Source organism: Orcinus orca, chromosome 3 (assembly GCF_937001465.1).
Source record: "Orcinus orca chromosome 3, mOrcOrc1.1, whole genome shotgun sequence".
In the NCBI taxonomy this organism is placed as follows: domain Eukaryota; kingdom Metazoa; phylum Chordata; class Mammalia; order Artiodactyla; family Delphinidae; genus Orcinus; species Orcinus orca.
In genome coordinates, this window is record NC_064561.1 from 1,805,697 (window position 1) to 1,826,411 (window position 20,715).

Genomic DNA, 20,715 nt, shown 5'->3' on the forward strand with positions numbered 1-20,715 from the left:
CCTGTGTGGAGAATGGTCTTTGGTATGTGACAACCAGCTGGGTGTTGGGGCTGGGCGGGGCGTCAGAAGGGAGATGGCGTGTGTGCACGTGTATGCGTGCGTGTGTGCATATGTAATAGGAGGGTGTTTGAAAGGGACGCAGGAGTCAGGGACGCTTCTGTGACCCGTGTCACTGGGGCTTGAGGGGTCCCGTCACCAGAAAGGTCCCATGTCCATTCCTAAGTGTCCAACACGGGACAAACCCAGGAGGCCCTGGCCTCTGACGCTTGGGCCTTGAATGCAGGACCAGCAAGTGACTTAACCAGCAGAGAATCCCCGTCCCCCAAAAGCAGGTGCTCTCTCAAGTGGGGCCCACGTGTTCGTGGCAGGCTGAGGGAGGGGCCATGTCCACCCAGACCCCAGCTCCCAGTGTGGTGGGACCAGTGTGTGCACAGGAGTGTGTACGTGTGTCTGCGGGGAGGGGTTGTTGCTGAGCGGGAACGGGGACCCTTAGGATTCTGCCCCAACACCCAAAGGTTCTAGAAGCATCACTCAGATCCGGTTGCTTGAAAAGCGGGGAGAATAGCGAGTCGATAAGGACAAGAGAGCATCTCACACACGTCTTTGGTTCAAGAAAAAGGCACTCATCGACCTCACCACCCTCTCCCTCCCTCCCACTCTCTCTGTCTCTCTCTCTCTGTCTCTCTTTCTCTCTCTGCTCTCTCTGGTGGTGGACAGGTGGCACCTGGGGGGCAGGGCCCAAAGCAGACCCTCGCCCACACCTGGTCCCCAGGCGAGGGAATCCTAGCATCCAGCACAAGTCCTTGGGGGAAATCTTTGGTATCAGGCGTGATTTTTCCAATCACAGACATGAACATTTGAGTGAGGTAGCCTTTACCTGGGGAGGAGGAGGGGCATTTCATTAGAAATGTCTCTTGCATTCTCAAAGGGGAGGGGTGTGGCCACCTCTCTGGGAGGCGGTGGTCAGGGGGTGGGAGGGGGGTGGGAGGCGGTTTGGTGGGGAGAGGTTCCTTCTAGCCTCCAGCTCTTGAGCCCTGGGTGGGGGAGCAGGCTCTTGGGATCCAGCTGCCGGCCAGTCCTGGAGGTCACCTGGAGAGGGTGAGCAGGGGAGGGGGGCGTGCTCATCTTCATTTCTGACCCTTCCTTCCCCTTTGTCATTTTTTGTTTTTCTTTTGGCAAAAATTAGAGCAAGCAGATTCCACCTTGTTCATCATCTTCTTTCTCTCTTTGGAGAAAAGGCAGCAGCAGTACCGGTTCACCCCTGCGCCCCTGCAGGCCCAGCGCCGCACCCCCGAGCGCTGGGAGGTGGGGGAAGTTCCGGGGGGTCCCGAGCAGAGGGCGACGCCGCGACCCCAGCGAGCAGAGGCTCAGGTGTGCCCTGCTCTTCCGGGGCCCGTTTCTGCGTGGAATCTGGGTGTTTTCTTCTGTTTTCTGGGGTCTGTCTCTCCCCGCGCGTCATTCATCAAGGTGCCTAGCGGTAAAGTGAACTGGCAGAGGGATGTGGGGAGGGAGGCGTCTGGAATTACCCGCTTGTTTGAGCTGCCGTCCCCTCCGGTCTGGGACAGGGTGGGGAAGGGTGCTCGCCGGTGGGTGCTGGGCGGTCGCCGCTGCAGGGCACCCCCGCCCCCAGACGTTAAGGCAGGCAATTCTTGGCACAAGGAATCCCGGCTGCCGGGAGGGGCGGCTGGGTCTTGGCTGCGGAGGCAGTTCTGCCGGCGGACCCGGGGTGGTCTTGGTAGGGTGGGGGCAGCGTGAGGCTCCAGCTCGACGTGGGCTTTGGCGACTTTGGAGGGGTTGAGTTCTCGGGGAAGGGTCCGTGGCGGGGGTTTGGGGGGGTACCGTTGGAGAGGAAGCCTCCCTGCCTCCTTCCGTGGGGTCGGGGGGCCGGCGAAGGAGGGATTATTCTTTAAATTCCTTTTTTAAATACCCGGTTTGTTTCTAGTATGTGCTTCTTGACCCGCTTTCGGGACGACACGTGAGCCCTGGTTTTCCTCGAAGCCCCCTGGGCGTCCTGCCTTGAAAGGGAGCCCGGGAGCCCCTTTCTGTCACCCCCTCCCCTCTGGCGGGGGGGTGGAGGGCTTCCTTTGGCCTGAAGGAGATTGGGACGGAGGGAGGAGGGGGGCCCTTTTTGTGCACTTGGGCTGGGGGTGTGCTGCGTCCCTTCCCGGGGTGTGGGAACCCAGACGGCAGCCCCTCCAGGCGCCCCCTGGCGCGGGTCTCCGGGCCGGCAGGGTTGGGGCTGGGGGACGTGGGAGGGCAGCGCCCGGGCCGTGGAGGCTGGGAGGGCGCGGTGGGGGAGGGGGGAGGGGAGGGCGCGGTTGGGGGGGAGGGGAGGGGGCGGGGCGCCTCAGGCCTTGGAGAAGGTGGCCGCGGCGCCGACGGGGCCCCCGGGGGCCGCGCCTGGCTCCTCGGCCCAGCGGTTCATGCAGCGGCGCCGCGCGTTCATGAAGAAATTGCTGACGGTGTTGAGCTCCAGGCCGAGCTGCTGCGAGATGGTGACCTGCATCTCCTTCGACGGCCGCTTGTTCTCCTTAAAGATGGCGATCAGCGTGCGCCGCTGCAGGTCGGTGAACACCAGGCGCTGCTTCTTGGGCTGCAGCGCGCGCTCCTTCTGCTGCTCCTGCTCCTTCCGCTTGCAGGCTGCGGGCGAGCGGGCGGGCGAGCGGGACGCAGCGCCACCGTGCGGCCGCACGGAAGAAGACAGGCCACGCGTCCCGGAGCGGAGAGACACGAGGAAACACAGAAATACGCGGGAAACGCGAGAGATGGAGGGAGAGACGACCCGGGGACAGGGCCAAAAGAGACAGGGAGACACAGAAAGAGGCCAGGAGGCAGGGAGTAGAGACCGCCAGTAATGGAAGGAAGGGGGGGCAGACAGTTGTGGGCAGGAGACAGAGACAGAGGAGGCAGATGTGGAGGTGGGGAGAAACAGAAGGGGACACAGTGTGAGCACACCTCCACAGGCACGGGTCGCCACCCCTCCCATCCCTCTTCTGCATGCTTGGCCCCCTCCCCAGCCTCATATCCCCAAACCCCTCCCCACCCCCCCAAGAATCCTGACCTCAAGAGCACCACTGGTGTTGGTGGCTTTCCGCCCTCCCTTCTGCAGCCCACACCTGGGGGGTGCTGGGGGAAATGACATGGAAACTCTACATGTGAGTTATTTGGCTCAGTGTAGACCTGGGTGAAAGAAGTGGTTAATTCATAGGTCCTTGGAGATGTGTCACAAAGCCCAGTAACCTCCCCCTGGAATGATGGGGCAAGGGAGTTCTCAGAAGGGGGGTGACAGCCCATGCTTCCTTCCCTGGTGTCCTCTGGCGCCTGGCCAGCTCAGGGACCCTGAACCAGGCTCACATGGGCGTCCACTGCCTGATTCTGATATCTGAGCCCCCACTCTGGCCTCCCCCCACCAGCAGACTGAGACCGAGGTTTGGCTCCCCTCGAGTCCCCAGAGGAACTTCTGGAGCTGGGAGGATCTAAGGGGGGTTGAGAGACCAACCCTCCCTCTCCCAGGGTCACCTGCACGGAGGACCGGGAAGGCTGCAGGAGGCTGCCCTGTGGTCGGTGGATGCTTGCAAAGGGGAAATGGCAACATCTCAGGGTGGTGGAGCTGGGCTGGAGCCTGTGGTCCTCCTCCTCCCTGCCCCAGCTCCAAAGCGGACCCCTCCCCTCAATGCCATGGGGGCCAGTGGGTGGAAAAGATGAGCTTCACCAGCCAGAGCAGGCTACTTCCCCCCGGGGGCTGCTGACATCAGCACAAACTCTATCAGAGTCTCAATTCCTCATCCACATAGCAGTCAGGGGCAGTGGGTGGTGGACACCTGCCCTATCCTGCCTCCCCGCCAACCGCTTGCCCCAGCGACTCTGTCACCCCCATAGTGGCCGGTGGCACAGGCTGTACTAGCAGATTCCCTGCTGCCAGGCCTAGTGGCCTGCTGGGACCACAAGCCAAGCTGGATTTTTTTGGTTCCAGGACAGTCTGAACCCGATGACATGCCAGATCAATGTCCACACACGTCAGCAAAAATAAATGAATGTCCCCTGCACTGTGGCTCGTTTCTCGGGGACGACAGGTTCCCCTGTGTGAACTGATGCACCACATCCCTCCCTGGCCCCCTCTGACCTGGAACACACACGGGGCTTCTGATTGGCTGTTTCAGGTTTCATGATTAAAGAAGAGTGATCATCAGAGGTTACTGGACATTTCAGAAAAGCCTCTAATGAAGGAGAGAGAGAAAAAGTGAGAAAAATGGCAGGAGGATTGGGGGATGATGCTCTCAGAAGAAACAGACAGGTCAGGCACTGTTATAAGTCAGATTCTTGGAGAGGTAAGAGAAAAATACTGTATCCATGAAACAGGACCACGAAAGGGGAAGACGATGCTCTTAGAATTTAAGTATATAATAGCTGGAATAAAGTCAATGTAAGAATTGGAACATAGGGAATTCCTGGTGGTCCAGTGGTTAGGACTCGGCGCTTTCACTGCCAAGGGCCCGGGTTCAATCCCTGGTCGGGGAACTAAGATCCTGCAGGCCATGTGACTGGGCCAAAAAATTAAAAAAAAAAAAAAGAATTGGAACATAAAGCAAATATCTCTGGAAATACAGGTGGACACAGAGATGGAAAATGAGGGAAAGGTGACAACAAAGTTAGAGGATGAATGCGCAGGTTTGTCATCTGAGCAAGAGGCCATCCAAAACTAGAGGAAGGGAAGCCCAAATAAATTATATATATATTTTAAATCCATGGCTGGAAGACATGAGAGTTCAGTTTAAAAGAGCCCATGAAATGCTCAGCTCGATGAATGAAAAAAAAATACACTCCCTGAGGTTCATCCTTGTGAAATGTCAGGGACCCAGGATGAAAAAGAAGATAAAATGTCCCAGAGAGGAAAGCCACATGCCATTTGGAGACCTAAGAATCAGAGTGGCTTTGGGCTTCTTGAAAACTGGGAGCCAGTGGAACAATGCCTTCAAAATTCTGAGGGAAAACTGTATTCAGCTAGAATTGTGTGACCGGCCAAACATAAGCATGAAGGTGGACTAAAGATATAGTCAGACATTCAAGGTCTCCAGAAGTTGACTTCTTTATACTCTTTTCTCAGAAAGCTACTAGAGGGTGTGTTCCATCAAAATGAGGAAGTAAATCAAAAAAGGAAGGTGCGGGAATCAGGAAATGTGATTCAACCTAGAGGAAAGGGAAAAGCGGTCCCCCAAATGAAGACGGGAGAGCCTGAAAGACAGCAGGACAAAGGCACCACGGGCACGGAGGGCGGTCCCATTCAGGTCAGAGCAGAAGAACCAAGGGAAATGGAATGTCCTAACATGCGTTGGTTTCGAACTTTGATGGAGGATGTGGGAAGAGTTTGTGATTGGCAACAATTAACTCCTGGAAAAACAAACAGCCGTGCAAGAAAGGAAGAGCAATCCTGGTACTGTATGAGGCAAAACCTAGGACATGAACAGTGTACCGGGCAGCCTTTTGTATACAAAACAGGGGAGTGAGAACATTTGTTCGTATTTTATCTGCTTAAAGAAATGTTCGAAGGAAGCACAAGCAACTGCCTTGACTTCCCATCTCCTTGGAACCTGGCAAGCCTGTGAGACTCACGAGAGGAGGCCACATCCCCCACTCTTTCAAGGGAAAGCTGGGTCTCAGGCAGCAAGGCCAGGGAAGAGTCAAAACTCAACCAGGCCTTTACGTTCCAAAAGAGGCCTTTCTTGCCCTCCTGTTGCGATCATCAATTCATTCATTCACTCATGCATTCATTCATTCTCTTAGCAATTTTCTCATGAGTTCACTATGCATTTACACTAGGGACGGATATACAAATGCTCCTTTGTATCAATGCTCTAGCTTGCAAGAGCTTTGCATGTGCAGGGCCTTATAATTCCATAGGGCAGGAAGTTTCCTTCTTACTTACTCAGAGAAGGTAAGCCCCTCGCCCAAGTTCGCCCAGCAAGTCCTGGCAGGGGCAAGACAGCAGCCAGAGTTGACTGGCAGAGGGGAGGGAGGTAAGATGTGGGTCGCCTCTTTGCCCCCGGCCTCCCCCTTCTCCAACCCAGAGCCTAATGAGGGCCCCAGAGGCAGAGGCTGGGGGAGGGGCCGGGCGAAGCAGAGCGGTGAAAAAACTTCGCGTTTTGTCGATCGCAGCAAAAAGAGGCTCCGCTCGCCCCCCTTCCCAGCGTTCAATCTAATTACAGCTCCTCACAGCCTGGATCGATCCGGGCTCCAGTCAGAGCTGTTTACCTCGAGCAGCTTTTGTCACCGCTTCCCTCCCCCACAGACCCCGGCGGCGCCTGCCTGGAGGCCCCTGCCCCTGGCGGGGGTGTGAGTGCCAGCACGGGAGGTGCCCCAAAGCCCCCCAGCAGCGGGTCCTATCGCTGCCCTGCCCCTTATCAGTATCCCTCCCAGCGCCCAGCATCACCCGGGTCAGTCCTAATAACCAATGCACCCCTGGAGGCAGCCCCAGAAGGAGGAGAGGCCTGGGTATGGGCCCCTTTCACAGAAGTGAAAACCAAGGCTGCCAGAGGACCGGCCAGGGAGCAGGGCTGGGGAAGAGGAGCCCGGGGAGCAGCCTGGGATGTACTGGGATGCACCAGCCAGCAGCCTCACACTGCCATGCCACTGCTGCGGCCACCTCTTCCACGATGGTCTCCAGTGGGGACCGCCACTGTGGTGTACCTGCATCGCCTCCTCCACCTGCATCACTTCTCCCTCCATCACCTCCTCCACCACCCCCACCTCCTCCACCTCCATCACCTCTTCTGCCATCACCTCGTCTCCACCACCATCGGTGTCCATCTACCACCATCCCTTCCATCATCTGCATCAGTTCCACCACCAGCCCCTCCTCCTCCACCATTACCACCACCTGTACCACCACCACCTCTCTCCGCAGCCGAACTCCATCATCAACACCACCTCTGCTCTCATCACCTCCTCCACTTGCACCTCCACCACCGTCACCTCCATTTTATCCCCTCCACCACCGTCTCCTCCAAAATCCTCACCGACACCATCAAACCCCATCCTAGAGTCCACCTTGTATGTGCCCAGCACAGGGGGACTCAGCCCAGGTTCCCCCACCAGGGCCACCCAGCCTGTGGTGGGGAGACAGGGAGTGGCCTCAGACACAGGCCCTCACCACCAACCATGGCTGCCATGACAGCCAGCAGAGGAGGAGCCAGCTGGGCTGGCCTGTGGGATTGGTGTGGTGGGGGGCCTTCATACATGCTCTGGGACCCTGGGTGGGTCAGTTCCCTTGCAGGGCCTGCCTCAGTCTCCTCAGTTGCAAAATGGGACGTTCTGCCTCCTTCAAACATTTTTCAGGGCGCATCAGCTGCCCCAGCCCTCCCCATCTCACTCGGCCCCTGGTCCCCCACTGCCTCTCTGTTCTCACCTCCTCCTGCTGCCCCTCACTCAGCTCACTCCTCTGTGGCCACACTGGTCACCTCCCCCGGGCACAGTCCAACCTCAGGGCCTTTGCACTGGCTGCCACCTCTGCTTGCATCGCTCTTTTTTATTTATTAATATTTATTTATTTATTTGGCTGTGACAGCTCTTAGTTGTGGCACGTGGGATCTAGTTCCCTGACCAGGGATCGAACCTGGGCCCCACGCATTGCGGGCACAGAGTCTTAGCCACTGCACCACCAGGGAAGTCACTGCCTGTGTTGCTCTTCCCATGTTTCTTCATTGTTCCCTTGCCTCCTTCCATTCTTCGCTCAAATCTCTTCTCTGTGAGGCCCACCCTGACCCCCCCCCCTCAATTTAATACTGCAACTTTCTCCCTCCTCTGCTTTTTTCTTTCTTTTTTCCACACCATTCTCCCACTCTATCCAGGGGTGCCACAGAGTGAGGGTTTTGGACCCAACTTTCTCTCCTGTCCACCCTCCATGACCCCGGGGACTGAGAATCTGATACTTGGAGCTGCTGATTCCAAGATGCTCTGATCTTAAAGATGGTGGGGAAGGCGATGGAGATAGAAATGATTCAGGTGGAGGAGGGGGTGCAGGTGCACCACAGTGGCGGGTACACCCCATCCTGTTTCCCTCATTGCTATCAGTCTTTTTGGAGTCCAGGGATGAGGAGGGTCTGGGGCTGGCTCCTGGGGGGTCCCAGAAGCCCTGGAGGAGATCAAAGGAGATACAGAAGAGACCTTATTCCCAAATCAGCTGCCTCACGGGGAGCCCAGCAGGCGCTAATGGCAGGCTTTTCGGCTGGTCTGGCCCGAGGTTCCCGCAGTGACTGACAGGGGAGCTGACCCCGCCCCAGCGCTGGCCGGGACTCCAGGTAGGAGGGTGGGCCCTGTTGGTCCACGTTTCGGGTGGCAGCAACGGGAGGTGAGTTGGGGGGACCCTCAAGTTCCCTTTCATTTCAGACCCTTGGAGACTTGCTCCCATGGCACCTCTGTCCCTCCTGCCTTTCTACAAAGCTGCTCGCGTCCAGGGGCCCAAGAGGGCAGTCAGACCCGTCCCCACCGTGGATTACTGCGTGGTGACGGCCTCTGAGTCTCAGGTTCCTCAAATGGAAAATTGTCTTAATCATGATCTCTGCCTTACCAGGTTCTGAGAAGGGGTTTAGCCAGAAAAGTCTTGAATACGATGGTGGGGCTGGGATGAGGCTCCCAGCTCCCATATGGGGGCCCGGGGAGGAGCTAGGCTCTGGGCCCCACTTGCAGGGCAGCCGTGAAGTCTCTCCCCCTCTCAGGGCAGGCCTCAAGCCTCAGCACCTTCCCTAGAATCTTCCTGGAGGGGGGAGGGATGGAGAAAATGAGGTCTGGAGTAGGGAGTTGGGCTGCCTCAGCCCAAGAACTCCTAGACATCCCTCAAGGCCCAGCCCCAGTTGCCCTTGCCCCAGGAAACTCTTCCCCTCACCCTCAGCAGAGCCCCAATTCTCTCCCCTAGGAGCCTTCTGGTGCCCAGCACAGAGTGGATCCACGGGAGGCTGCCGGCTGGCTGTGTTGTCCAATGCCTGACACCCCTATGTGGGTGGTAGGGGACTCAGCCCAGACTGGAAGACCCTGCGCAGGGAGACCCAGCTGGTCACTGCCCTGGAGGGTCCGGTAAAGCAGGGGGACCCCAGGGAGGGCCCTCAGCAGGGAGCACCCTGTCCCCAGTCAGCCAGGGAGAAGCTGGGGCTGTGCAGCAGGAGGGGGAGGGGGTGTGTCCCTGGATTCAGTCGCCCCTCAGTGGATGGAGAGGATCAGGTCCGCAGTGGAGGGAGCTAGGGTTGCACCTGTTCACCCCCATCATCACCTGACAGACACCCATCTCCTCCCCCCCTCCGTCTCCCCCTCCCCTCTGGCATCCTGCACCTTCCTCCTCTCCTCCTCCAGAGGCCCACCGTGGTCTGGGTGGGTGACATGGCGGGATGAGTGCCCCTGCTGTGCCTGTCCTGGGCCATCCCTGGCCCCAGCCGGCTGAGCACGCGGGAGTCTGCCTGTCCCCCATCAGCTGGGTGTGCCTGCGTGGGGCTGCACAGGGCCTGGCCGGATGGAAGGCGGTGTGTGCAGTGTGGCTTTGCTGTGTTGGAAGGGGTAGCCACGCACCGCAGACCGCACGCGCGTGAGGAACGGGGAAACTGGGAGGGTAGCCAGAGCCTTCGGTGCGATAGGCAGACAGGTGGGCAGCGGGTGGGGACCTGGGGGGCGGTGGGGACAGAGGCTCAGAGGATGTGGCCGGTCAGTGGGCAGCGGCGGAAGACCCGGGGGCCAGCAGGCCTCAGCGTGACGTTTGCTTGCAGCTGGCCTCGGGGGTTGGGGACAGAGCGTGGATGTCAGACAGAGGATGCAGTGTGACGAATCAAGGGCGGAGCGTGACTTGCTGGGTGTGACAGCCAGGGTGCGTGGCGCTGAGCCCACTGGGTCTGAGTCTACAGGACGTAGGATGGGCCGTGGAGACCCCCGGGGTGGCTCCTGTCTGTCTTCCGGCCTTGGGCCTGCTAGCTGCCCCACTGCCCTGCCCTTCCCCATCAGCGGGGACGCTGGGCCTGGGCTCCGGGGGCCGAGTGGCCCTGAGCACACAGTCTGCGGACACAGTTTTCCTGGTTTCTAAAGCGGGCCCAGCAACCCCTGGTCCTGATGTCCCCATCTGTCCGTGGGGTTGGGGGTCCCAAGCAAAGCTGGCTCCACATGCGGGCCAGGGTGGACCCTGCAGCTGCTCACTCCTTCCCCCCTCCCCCCTTCACTCACACAGTTACCAAGCACCTCCTGTGTGCACTGTGTGGAAGGTCCCACGGAGCCTCGATGTGGTGTGAAAACACCGTCACCCGAATAATCGCACAGATACAGGGAAACCGATGACTGACTGTTCCCAGACGGGGCTGCCAGCTGCCCCCGCTGTGCAGCTCGGGATGGAGGTGGGCATGGTTGGGCTATGGGTGGGGGGAGACATGAGCCCGGCTAGGGGGGAACAGATCCGGAAGAAGCCAGGTGGCATCAGGAGGGTGGCTCCCCCCACTGTGAAAGCCTGGGTCTAACAGGGGAGGACAGCAGCCAGACGGTGGCCCCAGAAGTGCTCATCCCTCTGTGTCACCCTCTGTGCAGTGTCAGAGCCACCGCGGAGCCACTCGTGCCTGCCCGCAGGGCCCCGGCCCCGTGTGCCGGTACCACCCCCTTCCCAGGATCTGTCTACCTGGGCACCGGGTGGTGGTGTGGGAGCGGGAGCCAGAGCCACAGCCCGTTCCCTCCCCTCCGGCCACCTCCCGCGCTCAGCTCAGCTTCTCAGGGCAGACAATTCAATACGGAGCCAGGTCCCCGGCTGGGATGATGACCGGTTTCCTTGGCGACACGTCCCACCCCGGCCACCAGCTGCTCAGCCCCAGGTGTGGGCCACATTGATGCCACCACCCTAGTGGCTTGTCCCCACTGGGCTGAGCTGCCCTGAGCATCCCCCGCTGGCCTCCCCTGGCCAGGGACAGTGAGTGACTTGCCCAAGGTCACACAGTGAGTCACTCGGAGGGGAGCCTGGAGCATATACAGCCTCCGACCTGCTTTATCCACACCCCGCACTCCTCAGGGCACCGGGAAGACGTTCCCATGGGTGGGGGAGAGGGGAGTCATCTCCAGGGAGACGGTGCTGAGCCAGGCCCCTGCCCTCAGATGTGGACCCCCTGGAAGCCTCAGCAGCCCCTCCTCTGTCTCCGATGCCTCACCACTCTGCCCCTCCATCCCTCCCCTGCCCGCCAGGTCCACCCCTCCCCCTCCCCCAGCCTCTGAACGCACCTTGGCTGTCACCCAGCCTCCCTCCCCGCCCCCGCTTCCCCTGATGGGATTTTAATGGCTGCATTTTCAAATTAGTTCTGAGCCTTTCAAAGACTTATCAGGGAAATGAGCGTTTCCACTGGGTTCTGGGCTGCCCCTCCCGGGGGGGGGGGGGGGGGCGGGGGGCGCTCCATCTGGTGGTTGCAACGCCTGGGGATGGGGGGACGGGGGTGTCCAGGGGCAGCTCTCATGCCTTGAGACCCGCCCCCCAATTCAGGCACTGGGGGCAAACCTCATCAGCGGGTGCACACAGAGCTTTTATTTTTTAAAAAAATGTTAAGAGTCGCAGCGGCTGACAGCTGTAAATGGATTTGAAAAAGATGACAGGAAAGGAACCTTCAGTGATAAGAAAAAGCATAGAGAAGCCAAAGCAGAAAAGGCCAGCGTGGGGGGGGGGGAGGACCCAGCATTTCAGTGACTGGGAAACTAAGCCACAGATAAACTCACAGGCAAAACTGTCGTGCTGCGCGTGCTCACTGCAGCCCTGGGGGCGACGACAAACCACCTGGAACTGTCCTAAATGTCCATTGGGCAGGGACGTGGTTGAAGACAGAAGGAAAGGGCCAAACAGAATACTATGCAGCAGGCAAAAATGCCTTCGAAGCTCTCTTTCCTGATGTGGATGTGCCGGCTGTCGGTGAAGCAAAAGCACAGCAGAACCGGTGTTTTTTAAAAAGAGGAAAAGGAAAAGGAAAAGGACGTGCATTATGGCTGCCGGATGAAGTGTAACCTCTCTTTCGGAGGAGCAATACGAACTGCGGTTTACAGAAAGGGGACTTGCTCCACTTAAATTTGGAACTTGGCGAATGTGTCCGCTGTGTGAAAAAAAATAATACAGCATTTTTTAAAGAACAGGGTGGGTAGACAGGAGGGAGGCGGAGGAAGCAAGCAGGGACTTTGCCGTTGCTCCGACGCGCGCAGGAGGCTTTTCTTTACGTGCTTCGTTCTCAGCCGGGCTGAGGATTCTAGTCTCCATTTGCGGAAACGGAGGTGCGCAGGGGAAGCGCCTTGTCCACAGTCCCGGGCCTGACCGCCGCCGCACGCATCCCTCCCCAAGCGCCCCGGCCCCCGCGCTGTGCTGTCTGCATTCCAGGAGCTGTGACCCGACGTTCCGAGCGCACAGCCAAGCGCGCCAAGTCTGCCGCCGCCCTGGGTTGGGCCAGAGGGAGGCGAACCCAGAGGCGGCTCCCCACGGGTGGGATATGACTTCCCCCGGGGTAGGATGCGGGCACTTGTTGAGGGCGCGCCGGTGACCCTGAGGCTCGGAGGCCGCGGGTGTGCAGCGCAAGGGGCCGGGTCCTTACACTGGGCTGCGTGCGCCCATGTCCCTCCAGGCTGTGGAGGGCGGATGCACGCTAGATCCTTTTGGGTTTGTGAGATCCCACGTCCGCTGAGGACAGACGTGCGGAACGTGGCGGCCCCGGCTGCACTCCGCGGCTTTGCCGGCACTGCGGGGCGGCGTTGACCTGGTGGTGGAAACTGAAGCACCGACATCTTCCCTAGTGGGCGCGGATGCGCTAGGGTGCGTAGAAAAGCATGAACCCTGCTGTGCCCGCACCAGGTCCCCCATCACCTACCTCCGTCACCGCGGGCGGACGTGACCCTCTCCCAACCCCCCCAGCTCTAGGGAGTGGGGTCCGGACCGCAGCTACCCGGAAGTGGATGGGTAGGAGAGGTGGCCCAGCGGCTCAGCCGGGGGCCCGTGAAAAATTCCCAGGCGCCAGCGAAGGTGTCGGGGGGACGGAAGTGGGTTCTTCCCTGCTCCCCCAGCACTGGGATGTGCCAGACCCCGACCGGAGGGCGGTGGGGGTCCTGGGCCGGAGTCTGCGCGCGCTTGCCGTAGTGTGGATGTGGGCGTCTACACTTGTGTCCCGTCAGGATCTACACTTATATCCCCCGTTCCTTTGCATCTCCGCTTGCGTTCCCCGCATGCAACTACACTGTGTCGCTGGCACTGGCATGTCTACACTCCCGTCCCCTCTCTCCAGAGGCCCGCGCCGGCCATGGGCGCCTCTCCTTGTCCGTTTCCACCTACTGCCAATTTGTGGCTTTACGCGTGTGACTCTAGGTCTAAGGCCCCGGCCTACCCCACATCTGTCCATAGGGCAAGACACCAGCAGCAGGAGAGTCCCCCCTTTTCCTAGCCCCACCACGTCCACACCTACTTGGCAGAGGGGAAACTGAGGCTGCAGGTGTCCCTGGACTGCCTAAGGTCAGGTGGGTCACCCAGGCTGCCCCTGGCTCCCGGCCAGCCTCTTCCCTCCCCCACGAGCACAGCCTTCCTTATTGATCAAGGGCCATATTTAATTAAACACTTGATTCAAACCAGCCTGAGCTCCCCTGGTTCAGCTGAGCTCGCTGCTACGTACAAAGACTCCAGCCGCAGGGGTCCAGCCTCCATCCTTACAGCAGCTCTGGCTTCCCACCTCCCAGCCTTTGTCCTTGGTGGTTCCACCTGCATTGACGCAGGACAGAAGGTTAGGGCCGTGGAAGGAAGTTTCCTCTACTTCTGGGCTCTTGGGAGCCACGAGGCACGGTACTAAGCAGAAGAACGATGAGCTCTGACTTACTGTAAGAAGCCCCCTCCAGCTTTGGAGTGAGGACATCAGGGGAGGGAGTGGAGCCTGGAGACCAGCAAAGACGAGGCAGCGGCCAGAGGTGGGTTGCTCAGACTAGAGTGGTGATGGTTGATAGGGAGGGAGTTTAGGGAGAATGGCTGGGTCTTGGTTAGTCCTAGGATTTTCAGGTAAGGGGACTTGAGAATAAAGGAGCCAAAGCCCAGCTCCAGCCCCTCACCCGGGAGATTCCTCTGTGTGCTTCTCTGTGACGTGGGAACGACCATCCTTGTCTCTCAGGCAGGAAGGTACTATCGGGACTGGGGTCCAAGGAGGGCTGGACCTCCAGTTCAGGGCCCAGGTTCCCCCTGAGGGCTGGCAGCCAGGAGGGGGCAGTTCACCAGGAAAAGCAGAAGTGGGTGGCTCTGAGTGCAGCAGGAGGACCCATCCCCAGGGTCTCTGGTGGTCCCTGGGGGGACTCTCATGGGTCCAACTCTGAGTCGGAAGGACAAGTGCAGGCCTGCCCTCCCGGCCCAAGGGTCACCCAAGCGGTTTGTAAAGTGGACCTTGACACGACCTTGAGAGCCTCCCTCCTGTCCCTGGCCTCAGTCCACTGAGCTCCCCTCCCAGCCTTTGTCTCTGCCGGGCCACCTGCCCGGAATGTCCCCCCATCTCTGAGGGAGGTGGGAGCCTGAGCATCTCAGGCCCCATTTACTAAAGGCTCTGAGTCACCCTGAGTGCGCAGCACTGGCAAGCACCCTTCTTTCAGCCTTGGCTTGCTGGTCTGTAAAGTGGGCTCAACACCCAAACTGGCTTAAAAGGTCCCTCCTTTCTGGTGGGTGAACCGAGGGGGAGGGGGAGGGCTTCCGGGCATCCCAGCCCGCCCCCTCCCCATCTGACAACCTACCCCTCTCCTCTCCCTCCCCCTCTGCGTGGAAATGAAAGCCAGAATCAGTGAACCTGGGCAGGGTGCTGGTGCCGACCCACTTGGGTCTTGTGGTCTAGAAGGAGGGACTGGTTTGGGGGACCCAAGACATCATGCACAGCCCCTCATGGCCCTGGCACACACAGCCCCGGACAGTATCCCCCCACTCCCTGCTTCCCTGAGGAGGCCTGCAGTGTCCCCTCCAGGTCCCAGACCCCTTCTGGCTCCCCTTCCCCACTCTCTGTGGGTCCCACAAAGCACAGGCTGCCAGGGATGACCCAGGTCCTCCCTACAGACAAGGAGATGTGGGTGTGAGTGGGTGATTAAGCAATGGGGCCTCAGGGTACAGGGTCTGTGAATATATCCTGAGGGGCTCTGGGGGGGGCGGGGTTGATAAGAAAAACCTCAACAAATACCTTGGAGGTGGTATCTGATTCTGTCCATTTCTCAGATGAGGAAACTGAGACTCAGACCCTCACCCAAGATCAGTCAGTGACTGAGCCCGGGTGAGGCCAGGTCTCCGAATTCTCTACTGGGGTGGCTTTCTGGAGGGGTCTGCAAGAGGTGTGGACCCTTGTGGGTGGATCAAGGTCAGGTTTTACTGAAGGTACATTGGTCTTTGCAGGGGTGGGGGGATGGGGGGAGGGGAGAGGGGGTGGAGAGTGCTTGCAGGGGGGATGGATAGTGTCCCTCCAAGTGGGACTCTGGAATTGGACCTTGTGGGCTGAGTCTCTTCTTCTCTTCCCATTCAACACCTGTCCGGGATGGTGGCTGCAGAATGGGGGGAGGGGTGGGGGAAAAGCCTGTCCTAGCCTGGAGGGGGGCAGCTGTGTGCCTTTCCCCTTTCCATCACCATCCCTTCCAGACTCCAGGCCCCTGGCCACCGCACTGCAAAGCCACCGCCAACCCTGACATCTGCCCTCACCGTGCCCACCCCCTGTCACCTCCGGAAATGGCTCCCTCTCTGCCTCAGTTTCCCCCACGGCCGGTCTCCCACAGCCTTCAGGGATTCTGGGTCTGGGGCTCATCGGCAGGCGAGAAGGAGGAGGAGAAGGCCCTTCTTTCAATCGCCACCATCTGATATTTTATATACATTTTCTGATCAGTTACAAAAAATACTTTTCCTCCGGAGTTGCAATTTAAACAATATTTGAAGACGGCCGAAGTTATCGACCCGGCGACGGTGATGAATTAGAGACGGTAATTCGAATTCATCGACCGCCCCGCCCCCGCGGAGTCCGCCAGCCCCTCCCCCAGCCCCTCTCCCGTAATTACTGTTTGAGACAGAGTCGGGGAGGGCTTCGAAGAGGCGGCGGCTCCGAAGCTGTGGGAATCTGAGGATCCTGGGGTGGAGTACGGCTAGTCACCCCCCCCCACCATGGCAGTGGGGTTGGGGGGATGCAGGATGGACCATCCCCAGAATGTCAGACCCAGAGCCTGGCTCCCCCAATGCACACACATTGTACAGGGGGGTAAACTGAGTCACAAAGAACAGGCAGGCCTGGCGGCAACGGAGTGGGGGACCCTCAGGTCTACCTGGCCAGATTTCTTGGGTGCTTCAGAGAAACAAAGAAACTGCTCTTCCCTCCTAAGCCCCAGAGTCGGGAAGGAGAGAGGCGGGGGAGCTGGGAGGTGACAGGACCCAGACTAGTGGAACCCAGCAGCCGGGCAGCCGCTGGGACCTCTCCACTCCCCTTTCCAGTCTCTCCTTTTCTGTCTCTTTGACTTTCTCTCTTCTTTTTTTTTGCCACTCTCTGTCCTTCCTTACCTATCTCTCTTTCTCTCTGTCTCTCCGTGTGTCTTTCTCCCTCCTGGTCCAGCGCAAGGACGGGACTACCTGACGGGAGGTCCGGAGCAGCTCGGCCAAGAGGCGAGGCCTGAGGCGGGCCAGCGCGAGGGGGTGGGACTGGGGCGCGGAGCTGCAGGGTCCCGGGATGGGGCGGGGAGGAGGGAGGGCGGCGGTGAGTACTCCCTGCCGGGGTTGGACTGTGCGGGTCTGGGCGCCGGGAGGTGCTTTGGGCTGTCGCTTGCGGGTCGGCGCGTTGCGGAGGGATGTGCCCCGCCTCCCCCACCAACCGCTGCGATTTGCCGCCACTTAACCGCTTTTCATTCGCGCAGCGACCGGAACTAAAGGCCTCTCGGCCGGTCGGTGCCTAATTACCCCGGCCCGGCCACCGCTGACATCCTAAGGCCAGCCCCGCGCTGTGGACGGGGTCCTGAACGCGCTAGAGGTGTGGCGGGGGCCCAGGGCCGGGCGCGCGGACCAGGCGGACGGCGGTGGGGTGGGGTGGGTGGGTCACGCGTAGGCAGCGGCCTGGAGGAGCCGGGGACAGGCCGGGTGTCGCGGCTCAATGTCGCCTGGACCTGAGCATGTGCCAAGTCCTGTGCTCATCCTCTCCATTCACCCCACGTACCCCTGAGACGGCCACTATTCTGACTCCCACTTCAAAAGGGGAAACCGAGGCTCAGAGAGGTGAGGCGTCTGACTGCCGCCGCAGAAGCCAGGGAGGCCCGGCTGGGATGCAAACGCAGCCTCAGTTTCCCCTGCCCTCCCCGCACTGACACCGACTCTGGGAGCTGGTGCCCTGCTGGCTGGCACTGATCTCTCACAGCAGGCACCCGCCACAGGGACTTCTCACCTGAGGCTTGTCGTTCTAAGACGCCCCGGCCAATCTGTTGGGTGGCCCCGAAGTGCGCCACTCAAATACCACAAAGAGGTCCCGTTAGTTAAATGACAGTGACGGTGGAAAAAAATGGAAAGTGGTGTGTCCTTTGGGTACACACATGTCAGACACGATGTCCCCAAAATACACGCGCCGGGGAGGAGGCCGAAGGTGGCCAGTGTACAGTAAGTCAAACCTCACAAGTGACCCCATTCGCTGGGGGCTGCTTAGTACCTACAGCGTCAGAGCCATGCCCTTGACCTGCTCCCTGATCACCTGCATCACACGCGGCACGCTGTGGCTGTGTGCTGGTGTGACTGAGTGTCCCCCGTGAGCACACCTGTGTCACTGCATGTGTCATGAGGAGTGGGTACTGCCCTTACACACAAGACCCTCCAGGTTCCTGATGCCATTTCTAACGTTTCACGGCCACCTTCCCACGCACTTGGTTACCTGCCACATCAAAGGAGGATTTAGTCCCCAATGTGGAGAATCTAGGAAGCCTATCCGGGGCTCAGGCAGTCACCTTGTTCTGCAGAAGGGGCAACTGAGGCCCGCGTGTGGATGCAAGTCCCCCAGGTTGTCCAGGACGCCTAGGGGGAGGGGAGCAACGAACACCGACCCCTCTCCAACGGCACCCGCTCTTCCCCAGCCCCCCTGCCCGGCCCTTCACAGCCAAGTGCCTCCCTGCCTCCCCGCTTACGGGGTGCCTGGTTTGAGCCCCAGCCCACTCCATCCAGCCCCACTCGCCCCTGTGCGCAGAGAAGCGATCGATCAGGCGCCCGGGGCCGCTATTGTCCCCACTGCTGGGGCAGCTGCAGCCCCTCCCCAGAGTGGCCAGGAAAAGACTCCCCCCCACCCAAGCCAGGCCACCGTGGTGAGAGTGGGGGCTCTCTCCTGCACCCCACCACGCACACCCAGGAGAAGGGGTCCTGGCCGCCGGCTCTCTGGGGGCAGGTGTGGACCCAGCTGTTGTCAGCTGGGAGGGAGGAGGGAGCGAGGGGGGGATGAGCATCAGTGTGAGTGAGACACGGAGACAGAGGCAGAGAGAGGTAGAGAGGGAGTGGGACAGAGAGAAGGAGAAAAATGAGACCAGGAGGAAAACGGAGACAGAGCAAAAAAAATAGATCCCAGTTCGCCCGACAGAGAGAGAAGTAGAAGCGAGAGAAACACAAAACGGAAAAGAGAGGCCAGTGGGGTGCGCGCACCCTAGCCAGGAGCAAACGCGTGGGGCGGGCGGCCGGCTGGGGTGTAAAGGCCTCCGCGCCGCGCGGGCCGAGGGTCCCCCGGGCTGCCCCTCCCCCGCCCGTTCTCGGGTGACCTTTGCCAGCGGCCGGAGAGGGGGAGGGGGCTATCGATCGCAGAGGCCCAGCTACAAAGAAGCGCGCGCTGGGGCCGGGGGCTGAGCGCGGGCCCGGCCCTGGCTGCTAAGGTTCTGGCACCCAGTGCACGGTCCCGGCGCTCTGCCCCGGGACTGGAGGCGCAGCGAGGGATCGTTTGGGAGGAGGGGAGTGGCACCCCGAGCTGAAAGCGGCGGCGCGTCTTGGGCACCCACCCCCTAAAACACACACGCACACATCACACACACAATGAGCGACCCTGCTGGCAGCTTGGGGATCCTCCAGCAGTCTAAAAAGGGTCCAGGACCCCCCTCCCAGTTCCCGGAGGAGCTGGGCGGGAGTCTACGGGAGGGACGGCGGCACAATCCTTTTCCCCCTTTTGCTGACGGAACTGACGGGCAGGGGCGCAGATAACGCTCTAGCCTCCTGCAGGGGGGTCCAGAGTGGGGGGCGGGGCGCAAGGTCGCCGACTGGGGAGGGAGCCGGGGCTCTCCGCTGCCGCACTGCTTGGTGCTGGGGAGCCCCGAGCCGGACCCCTAGGGTCGGGCGGTACGCGCCGCGCTCCTACCTGCGAGGCGCAGCGCCGACATGCGCTGGAACTCGGGCTCCTGCAGCCACTTCCACATCCTGCGGAAGGTCTCGCGGCCCGACTTGAGCTTGCTCCAGGGCTTGGGGTTGCGCAGCAGGTCGGAGAGCGTGCCCTGCGAGCGGCACAGGATGCGCTGCGCGAAGATGGCCTGCGGGATGCTGTAGCGCTTCAGCTCCGCCGTGATGCGCTGCGCCACCTCCTTGGTGTTGATCTCCTCGGCCGCCGCGCCCGCCCCGGGGCCGCCGCCTCCCGCGGCCGGGCCGCTGCCGCCGGAGTGAGGCCCGTGCGCTCCGGCCGCCGCCAGCCCGCCCAGCGGTGCCAGCAGCCCCCCGGTGCTCCCGGCGCCCGAACTGCTGCCGCCGCCGCCGCCTCCGGGCAGCCCGCGGGCCAGCGCGTCCTCCGCGCGACCCAGCAGCGCGGCGTGAGGCTCGAAGGCGGCGGGCGGCAGCAGCTTGTCCCCCGCCAGGTGGCCCGGCGCGCCATAGGCTGCCAGCGGCGGCGGCGGCGGCGGCGGGGGCTGAGGGGCGCCGTGCAGCGCGGGCGGCAGTGCGTTGGGCAGCGGCGAGAGCGGCGACCCCATGGCGGGCAGCTCCTTGCCGTAGGGGCCGTAGAGGTGGCCCACGGAGGCGAGCGCCGCGCGCTCGTCGCGCATGAGGGTGAAGCTGCCGCTCACGCTGGCCGCCAGGCGCTGCGGCGGGGGCGGCGGGGGCGGCGCGGCCGCCGGGTGCGGGTGCGAGTGGGGGTGGCCGCCGTGCGCCCCGGCTACGGCCGCGGCCGCCGCGTGTTGGTGGAACTTGTCAGCCACGGCCGCGAGCGGGGGCAGGTGCTGCAGGGGCGTGAGCGTCGTGTAGGTGCCGCCCAGACCGGGGGCCTCGCAGGCCATGCCCATGGCCGGGTGCAGCGGGCCCGCCAGCTCCCCGCGGAAGTCGGCGCCGCCGCCCGCGCCGCTCGAGCCGCCCGCGCCCCCGGCGCCCCCGGCGGCGCCGGCGCCGCCGCCGTCCAGCAGGCTCGCCATGCCGGCCACCAGGCCGGGGCGCCCGGGCGCCACCAGGCCGCGGTGCGGCGCCGCCGCCGAGCGCGCGTGGCTCGGGCTCAGCAGCTCTCCCGCCTGCGCATGGGCCACGCCGTGCAGGCCCCCCAGGCTCTCCAGGCTCAGCTCCATGCTCGGCCGCCGCGCGCGGGCCCCTCGCCGGCTCGGCCGCCCGCCCGCCGCGCGCGCTCCTTGGCGCCGGCCCGGCGCGCTCAAGGCCGACGCATGGCCCCCGCCCGCTCCCCGGTGGCTGCGCGCGAGGCTGCCCGGCTGAGCGGCGCACGGCCCGGCCCGGCTGCGAGCGCGGCCACCAGGATGTGGCGGGGGAGCGGCCGCCGGCGCCCGGGC

The 20,715-nt window shown here is 61.6% G+C and overlaps 1 protein-coding gene across 1 annotated transcript; it reads right to left on the reverse strand.

Annotated features, from left to right (window-relative positions):
- Positions 1–2,347: 2,347 nt before the first annotated feature.
- Positions 2,348–20,499, reverse strand: ONECUT3 (one cut homeobox 3). The gene is made up of 2 exons (XM_049708109.1): positions 19,317–20,499; positions 2,348–2,640 (listed from the first exon to the last, which is right to left on the reverse strand). Exons 1-2 carry the CDS (start codon positions 20,497–20,499, stop codon positions 2,348–2,350), a joined length of 1,476 nt encoding a protein of 491 aa, XP_049564066.1.
- Between the last annotated feature and the right edge of the window lie 216 nt (positions 20,500–20,715).

Coding starts and splice junctions, on each gene's coding strand:
- ONECUT3 (XM_049708109.1), bottom strand. CDS start 20,499: ATGGAGCTGAGCCTGGAGAGCCTGGGGGGCCTGCACGGCGTGGCCCAT. Junction 2,641..19,316: donor GTCGGCGCTGCGCCTCGCAG/GTAGGAGCGCGG, acceptor GCTCGCCCGCAG/CCTGCAAGCGGAAGGAGCAG.